Here is a 9,515-nt window from a genome sequence, read left to right on the forward strand (position 1 = left end):
CCTGAATCGAAGCATGACCCTTGGCTGTCGGTGACGTAATTGCGGGTTTCGGTGTCCTCATGCATTGTACGAAACGTAAACAATACGCCATGGTTCGACGAAGCTTGAGGTAGGTTGAAAACCGTGCAAATAGCTTATTGTTGAAATCGTCCTCCATCGACATTGCAGCTATTCGTGAATGTGTAACACGTTCTTCTTCTATTGATGCCGTTTCTTCTATTGCAGGTTCTCTTATAGGCCATTCTTCCTGTTTGCTGCTCAACCAATGTGGCCCATGCCACCATCGTTCACAGAATTGCAATTTGTCTGGTAGTAGACCTCGCGATGCATCGTCTGCTGGGTTGTCTACACCAGGAACATGCCTCCAGCACTTGATCCGGGTTTCTCCTTGAGTTTGTGCCACCCTGTTGGCAACGAAAGGCTTCCACCTCCGAGGTGCTGAATTAAGCCAATGTAGCACGGTCATGGAATCAGTCCAAGCGAAAGCATCGTATTCACCGTTGAGGGACTGACTGACCTTCCGGAACAGTTGCGTTGCCAACCGCGCTGCACAAAGCTCGAGTCTCGCTATAGAGTGTGTGTTCGACAACGATACTACTTTAGACTTAGCTGCCAACAGCTGCACCGATGTTGTCGAATCGTTTTCTGCCCTGACGTAACAGCAAGCACCATATGCCACCTGAGAAGCATCCGCGAAAATGTGTAGCTGTACGTTTGTTGCCTGCCGAATTGAAGTGTAACGCGGAATGCGCACTTCCCGAAGTGAATGCAGCTTGAAATGTAATGCCGTCCATTCCTTTTGGAGATGTGATGGTAGCTCACGATCCCAATCCCATGGCTTCCCGTTTTCTTGCAACTTCCACAGCTGTTGCATAAAGAGCTTAGCGATGATAATTGTGGGACTAAGCAAGCCAAGCGGGTCAAAGATTTTGGCGATGTAGGACAAAGCTAGCCTCTTTGTCAACATCGTCGCAGCAGTTGGTAGATCGATCCGATATCGCAGCATATCAACTGCTGGCTTCCAAACCAGACCAAGCATCGATACAAATTGGGGATCTTGCCATTCGTGAGTAGGAAAAATGGCCAGGTCTTCAGAAGGAATGCCGGTTAGTGCTTCGGGTACGTTCGACACCCACTTCTTCAACACGAATCCAGCCTGCTTGAGCATCTCGGAAATCTGCCTTTGCATTTCAATTGCATCTGCCAACTCGTCTGTTCCCGTTAGCAGGTCATCCACATAAAAATCGTGCAATACAGGATCCACTGCTCGGGGGTATTGCATCTTGTGATCGAAAGCGATCTGCTTTAGCGTTCTTATGGCTAAAAAGGGTGCGCAAGACGTGCCATATGTAACCGTTTGTAGTTGAAACGTCTGAATCGGCTCTGCGGTGTTTCCTCTATACCGAATGCGCAGGTATTCAGTGTCGCGAGAATCGTGGTGAATTTGGCGATACATTTTCTCAACGTCTGCTGAGAGTGCGACTGCGTGAGACCGGAAACGAACGATGATGGTGAAAAGATCGTCTTGGATCACCGGCCCAACCAGGAGTTTATCGTTCAAGGAGTAGCCAGAAGATGTCTTGCACCACCCGTCAAAGACTACCCTGACCTTGGTGGTTGTGCTCGATTCCTTGAGCACCGCGTGATGAGGGAGATAGTAGTGTTCACACGAATCGTCCACCGGCTCGGTGAGTTGTTTCATGTGCCCTAAGCGCTCATACTCCGACATGAAATTACTATACTCCTCCTTCATTGCAGGGTTAGACTTGAGCCGCCGTTCCACCGCTAGGAGACGACGATCAGCGATTGCTTTCGATTCTCCTAAAACGACATTCGAATTATGATTTTGTGGTAAACGTACGACATACCTGCCAGATGGGTCTCTGGTTGTAGTAGAGATGAAAGGACGTGCACACATGTCTTCCTCCAGAGATAGAGCGGGCTCGTCGAAAATGGTCTCGCTCTCCTAGAACCGCGTCAATATGGCTTCCAACGGACTGTCGCTCGTTGCCATATTGCATATCCGATGTTGTTGAGACGAATGTGTTGTATTTCCTGCTACCGCCCATCCAAACTGCGTTTCTATCAACCATGGCAGACCCGAACCGTGAGATTGCTTGCGTCCGGTATGCAGCTCCCAGAACGTATCGCCACCGATGACCACATCGACCTTGCCTGGGATGTGATACGTGGGGTCTGCTAGCGTTACATCCGGGACGTTCCACGTAGACACGTTGATTGGTGAGGTGGGAATGTCCGCCGAGGGAGTATCCAGGATCAGAAACTCCAATGGGGTGGTGAATTGAAGGTTCCTTGAACGAACGATCGCCGTGGTCGAACCCTTTATCTGCTGCCTTGAAGTTCCGATGCCAGACACTGATACATTAACTCTCGCTCGAGGTGTCATGAGCTTCCGAGCTAACGTATCCGAAATGAAGTTGGACATAGAGCCCGAATCCAAAAGCGCCCGTGCCTCATGTTTCTCTCCATAATCGTCTACGATGAACACAATAGCCGTCTCGAGAAACACCATATCATACTCTGATTGGGCTGACAAAGCGACTGTAGGTTGTTGTGGTGGTTGATGAAGCAGCGTATGATGGCGTTCCTTGCACGAACGGCAAGAATACTCGGATTTGTACGATCTCACTTGATGGGAACAACTGAGACAATTCCAGCACAATCCCTTTGACCGTGCGATTTCCCGCCGCTCCTGAGTATTTTTGGCTAAAAATACCGGGCAATTTCGAACCAGGTGATGATCTGCACACTGCAATGGACAGCTCACTTGTTGAATGGTCGATGAAACGGGAGTATTCCTTTGCACAGAAGCAGCGTTGGTTACCGACCGCCGTGGTGCGGTGGGCCGATGTGCCCCGGCCACCTTGATCAGAGCCACAATCCGATCGCACGAGATACTCTGGCTCGATTTTAGGATTTGGATTCGGTCTTGCAGGAATTCGATCAACTCGCTGTACTTATCCTTTTTCTTATGCACAGAATGCCTTTCCCACGCCAGAATGGTCTCATTGTCCAGCTTCATCAGCAACATGTTGGACAAAGGCGTGTCCCATGAGTCGACAGGTTCATGCAGCTTCTGCAACCCATTCACATATCGCACGAATTCATCTACCAACGACGTCAAGCCATCGACACTTTCTGTTGCAATCGCAGGTAGGAAATGAAGCCGTCGCCAGTACTCGCGAATGAGCATCCGTGAGTTGTCGTATCGCTTAAGCAGCGCAGCCCAGGTAACAGAATAGTTTTCCGTGGTCAGAGTAACATGTTCGAAGGGAACCGCAGCGTCACCTTTCAAGGACGAAAGTAAGTATTGCAGTTTTGCAATTGGCGGCAGCTCGGCACTTGCGTCAATCATCGCGACAAAGTGATCGCGGAATGACAACCACTTCGTCGAATCACCGTCGAACGTTGGTAATTCGATTTTGGGAAAACGTATGTTTGATGTGTTTGGCCGTCCAAACGCTAGGGTTGAGTTTGCCAATAAGGAGTCGTTGAGCGAATTGTCTTCCTTCCGCTGGTTTACTCTAAGGAACAATTTTCGCTGCCGGCAGCGCTCTTCCATATCGATCCTGTCAGTAATACAGGCTTGAATCGCCTCACTGGTGTCGTCATACTCTTCCAGCTTTGCCACCGCGGCAAAAAAGTCCTGTCTGTGTTGTTCCAAACCCTCCATAACCTCCGGGATTTCACCTACATTTTCGGGTTTGAAGTTCTGCTTAAAGCGCTCCAGCGCCTTAATGTTTTCCACTGCGACGAGTTTTTTGTGCTGAGCAGATTTTATCTTCTTGTCCATCTTAGCTTCCGTTAGAATTTCACGATAATGCCGATAACGCGAAATAAACGTTCACGAAACTGTAGCAATTCGAATTTACGCGGGAAAAATAAACCACGATTCACGATCACGAAAATTCGACCGATGTCCTTGCTGCAGGGCTAATGAACTTGAACGAGCGCGAGAATTCGACATTGCGCGAATGATGACTTGCACCGTGCTCGTGATGCGGAGCGTTCCGAATTTGCCGTTGCTCTTGATGCAGAGCGAAAGAAAACACTTAGCACGCACGAATCCGGCTCGAAGGACCAAAAATGTGAGAAAACTCACGAATGTTCGTATACGTTGTACAACTCGTTTTCTTTCCCGATATTAGAATAATTTGTGCCGGTTATGAAAATTAATGCGACCCGTTCAAATGTCCGTTTGCTACTGTATATTCAATTGTCAAGAGTTCATTACATAATTCATTTTGAGTTCATTCTGTTATCCTTATCTATGCCTATGAGTTCATTTCCTATCCTATTTCTAAATTGAGTTCGAATTTCGAATTCGAACTAATAAATTCAAATGATCAATCTCCAACACAAGGATAGAGGCAACTATTCGATTGGACGAAATAAAAAGTTGTTGTTAATAAAAAAAAATATTTCGGAAATCCCCACAATCAGCATGAGGATGCGCCGGGAACATCGGATCGCAAGTGAACACCATCTCACCTGTCAGCAACCGGATGGTGATCTTCGACCGTAAAACACAACACCGCTACCTAATCGACACTGGCGCTGATGTTTCCGTCATTTGACATTAGACACTTGGTATCAACGGTTGTGTTCTGGTTGCGCTCTGATTGTTTTTCCGTTTTTTGTACGTGTTTTTCGTTCTGTGGTTGTTCCGGACCTGATTTGGTGAGATTGCTGATCGAGTTCATCATTGCTGCATACATCAGTGGATTCCGTGCGAGTTTTTCATCACTGTTTGGCGTGGAAGTGTGCTGCTCATCTAGATCACGATCACTTTTATTAATCGTCGACATGACTGCTCCCTGCCCTTCATGCCTTAAGCCTGTAATGAACGAGAGTGTATATGTGTGTGCTGGATGGTGTAATTAATCGTTTCATCATGCATGTCTGGGAGTCTCTGACGCAGTGCTGAATGAGATTCTCATCCCCGAGTCGCTTACTTCCTGGTTCTGTGCTGGCTGCAAGAATATCCGGCGTTGCAAACCTGTATTATTGGGCGAATTTACGGCCGTCCTGGAGAGTTTCAAGAAGGAGCTTCTGAAGGTGTTTGATCGCCGTTTTAATCATGCATTTGTCGCCATGCGTGATGAGATGTTGTCTACACTAAAAAAGGAAGGCGTTAATACGCACACAACCTCACACTCTGTTCGTTCCATAGTTCCACCGCCTGGAAATGCAACCATCTCTCACCAACACATTCACACCACTCAGTGCACGCAATAGTGATTCCATCCGCACTTCTCAAAATGCACCGAAGCGCAATGCGCCTAAACGTAAACTTGTCGATTATTTACCACCAATTTCAAAAACCACCGATAATGCCGCTCCACTACTTTTTGGCACAGCAATTACAACACCGTCTCGTGTCTTAGCTACGGTTCCGATGGAACAAAATTTTTGGTTGTATTTGACTCGAATAGCCCCCTCGGTATCAGAGCAAGATGTGAAAGCGATGGTTACTCACCAACTAGGCACTGATGACGTCACCGTTATTAGGCTGCTGCCACGGGATCGCAATCCGAGCACTCTCACTTTTGTTTCGTTTAAGGTGGGATTGATGCTCTCGCTTAAAAGCAAGGCTCTCGCTCCGACTACCTGGCCTGCGGGATTGATTTTCCGTGAATTCACCGACCGTCGCTCGCCTGTTCAAAAATTTTGATGTCCTGCTCCTCGAGACCTTCCCCACAAACCTTCGGAAATCCATACCAACACACTCCACGCATCAATGCCACATCCCACCACGGGTCCTCACCTCGCTCATTGCCCATCATCGAAACCGATCACACATTGCACGATAGAGCCATCCACCGAAGCCACATGCACCAAAAAAACAATAGACAGACAGCAAGTAACAACCCAGCATTAGATGATAACAGTATTGATAATCACCTAACATCCCGCCCTTCACCATACCATCACTCACCACGCATCAACAACATCGGTTTTACGCGTGAAACCTGTCATAACCACTACAAACAATCATACACTAATAGCATCACCGCTGGCCACTGCTCACACATCCAATTTATAACCGATAGAACAACATCCACAGACACCGGAACAACACATATAACCGAAATTTATTATCTAAACGTCCGAGGACTTAAAACTAAAACAAATGATTTTAAACTATCACTTGCTGAAAACGATTATGAAATTATAGTATTTCCTAAACTGAAACGTGGCTAGATGAAAATGTTCCAACTAGTTTATTGTTCACTAAGGATTACAATGTATACCGCATGGATCATAGCGAAACGAACAGCTCACACTCTCGAGGAGGTGGCGTGTTGATCGCTGTACGTTTAACAATAGTATCCAAACCAAACGATAAACTGATAATACTTGGCGATTTTAACCAAAATCGAATTGACTGGAGTAGTGGTTCTGACCAAAGCGCTATAGGTGATAATCATATAATTGATATCATTGATATGTACCTGTTAAAACAAGTCAACAATGTGAGAAATCAAACTGGACGAATATTAGATCTTGTATAAGCTGATGACAATTTAGCAAATCTTATGACCGTTAAACAATCTAACTCTACAACATATTTATTACCTGCTGATAATTATCATCCACCTCTAGTCATATGTGTCAAAATGGAAAAAAAAACCTCTGCACCGCGTGCTTGTTCTAACAGCAACCAACGTTCCAACTAAACTGAACTTCTTTAAAGCCAACTATACTGCACTAAACACTGAAATAGCAAATACAAATTGGAACTTTCTGTATGGTGAAGGAATCACAATTGATGACGCAGTCTTAAAATTCAACGAAACATTAACAAATGTCATAAGTAAAACAGTTTCTCCAAAAAATTAACCACGCAAACCACCCTGGGTTAATCGCCTTTTAGCAGACATGAAAAGGCGAAGTAAAACAGCGTTACGAAACTTTGAGCGTCATAACACAGTTACAAACCGAGAACAACATCGTATTGCGTCGAGAAGATACCGTGCATACAACAGAATGCTTCATGAAAATTATATTACTCGTGTCCAAAACAACCTTCGAAGAAATCCAAGAGCATTTTGGTCATACATCGACTCAAAACGAAATAACAGACAAAGTATTACAGAACTGTCATACAATGGTACCACTGCATCGTTAGAAAGTGGCATTTGTGAGTTGTTTGCTTCTCGGTTTCGTGATATATTCAGTCCTCGCATTATTGATCAAGAGAAAATTAGCGAAGCCACTTGTAACACTCCTGCTGACATGTTAGAGATGCCATTAATTGAAATAAATTGCAAAATGGTAGAAGCTGCAGTAATTAAATTAAAAATGAACTACAATCCTGGTCCAGATGGGATTCCCTCTGTTGTACTAAAGAAATGTGTCATCACCTTATTGCCGTATATGACACAATTATTTCGGATCTCATTCTCTTCCGGAACGGTCCCGAGGATCTGGAAAACTTCCTGGATGACGCCCCTGTTCAAAAAAGGCGATCCGAACCTTGCAGAGAGCTACAGAGGAATTACGTCAATGTCAATGTTCATGTGCTAAAGTGTGTGAAACAATTTTTCATGAAATCTTGCTGAATGCATCTCGGCATTATATCTGCAACGAACAACATGGATTCATGCCGAAGCGTTCAACATCCACAAATTCGGTAAAATTTATCTCGGATTGTTTGAGTGGCATGGATATTAGCCTACAAACAGACAGTGTGTACACAGATCTGAAAGCAGCTTTCGACAGCATATCACACGATATGCTGCTCGCAAAACTAAAAAAACTAGGACTAACCGAGAGTACTCTCACTTGGCTTCAATCTTATTTAATAGACCGACTGTATGGTGTAAAATTTGGACAAGTTGTATCAAATCCATTTTACTGTACGTCAGGTGTGCCGCAGGGCAGTAATCTTGGACCGCTACTTTTTCTGTTATATATTAATGATGTGAGTTTTGTCCTGCGTGATGTGAAATTATTAATGTATGCCGACGACATTAAGTTTTACTCGTTTTCCAAGGACACTAATACCCTCCAAATGGCTAAGGACTTATTCGATAAGTGGTGTAAGCGTAATATGTTATGTCTGTGTATTGAAAAATGTGTCATTATGTCCTTTACTCGTGCACGTCTACCAGTCTCACATAGCTATAGGATAAACGGACAGCTTCTTCAGAAGAAAAGTGAAATACGCGACCTAGGTGTTCTACTTGACACAAAACTGACTTTTAAAACACATTATGAAGATATGATCAAGAAAGCAAACAGAACTCTAGGTTTATTGTTTAAAATGACGAGGGAATTCAACGATCCAGTGTGTGTGAAAACTTTGAACTGTGCATTAGTTAGGCCTAAATTGGAGTACTGCTCAATTGTCTGGTGTCCATCTGCAGACGTTCGGAAAGAGAGAATGGAAAGAATCCAACGCAAATTCACACGTTTTGCGATACGGCGACTTCAGTGGAGTGATAGTAACACTTTGCCACCATACCAATCGCGTCGTTTACTGCTAGGATTAGAGACTCTCGCTGATAGAAGAAGAAATGCGCAAGCCTTGTCATTGCTGACCTACTTTGTGGAAATATGACTGTCCGGAAATATTGGAACAAATTAATTTAAATGCAAACAGGCCAACCACCAGAAATCGACAATTATTAAGAACTTATTTTAGAAATACGCAGTACGGATCTAATGAACCCATTACGGTAATGATGCGCGAATTTAATGCACTGCAGGCCATTTTGATTTTAATGAAACGACACGACAATTTAGAGAACGAATACGATTTGTATAACATTTAGTCATTACCTATTAATATTATTATTATTACTACTATTATTATTACTAAAGCTTGTGTTACCATTATATGGTGGACTCGCAACTAAGAAATACAATACAATTTCAATACCATTCCGAAGTCAGCTAACTACATCCCCACGAAGCAGTGTACGATGCGGCAATATGCAGCCAACGGATCGCCGATAGTGGTATATGGTGAGTCCCTCCGCACAATTGATCTTAGTTTGTGCCATCCTTTTTATGGAATTTGTTATCGCGGATGTAAGCTCTGCCATCATATGAGCGGACTTTCTGTGCCATTATCATTTACTTGTAGATCTACGCCATCGCTGTTTAGTTGACGCCCAATCTAACCTCCGCGTAGCCGGTCAGCCGGACACAACCCGACAGTCCACCGTCAAGGTATGTGACGCGTCGTCACCCGTAGCTAACCTGCTAAATGAGTTCCCCGATCTCATTACGAACTCACCCCGAACGAGAACTCCGTCTGAAGTAGTACACCGCATTGAGACCACGGGCCCGCCAACGTTCGCCCGCTCACGGCGTCTACCACCGGACAAATATGCAGCAGCCAAAGCAGAGTTTGAGTCCCTTGAACAACTCGGGATTTGCCAACCGTCTAGCAGCAGCTGGGCCAGCCCGCTGCACATGGTGCGTAAAAAGGATGGTACATTGCGTCCCTGTGGCGATTAGCACGCTCTCAACGCACGCACCAA

General features: G+C 45.0%; 1 protein-coding gene across 1 annotated transcript; it reads right to left on the reverse strand.

The window, feature by feature from the left end:
* Positions 1–1,966: 1,966 nt before the first annotated feature.
* Positions 1,967–3,814, reverse strand: LOC121601445. The gene has a single exon (XM_041930270.1). It carries the CDS (start codon positions 3,812–3,814, stop codon positions 1,967–1,969), a length of 1,848 nt encoding a protein of 615 aa, XP_041786204.1.
* Positions 3,815–9,515: the final 5,701 nt, after the last annotated feature.

This window comes from Anopheles merus, unplaced genomic scaffold (assembly GCF_017562075.2).
Source record: "Anopheles merus strain MAF unplaced genomic scaffold, AmerM5.1 LNR4000092, whole genome shotgun sequence".
Classification (NCBI taxonomy): domain Eukaryota; kingdom Metazoa; phylum Arthropoda; class Insecta; order Diptera; family Culicidae; genus Anopheles; species Anopheles merus.

Coding starts and splice junctions, on each gene's coding strand:
- LOC121601445 (XM_041930270.1), bottom strand. CDS start 3,814: ATGGACAAGAAGATAAAATCTGCTCAGCACAAAAAACTCGTCGCAGTG.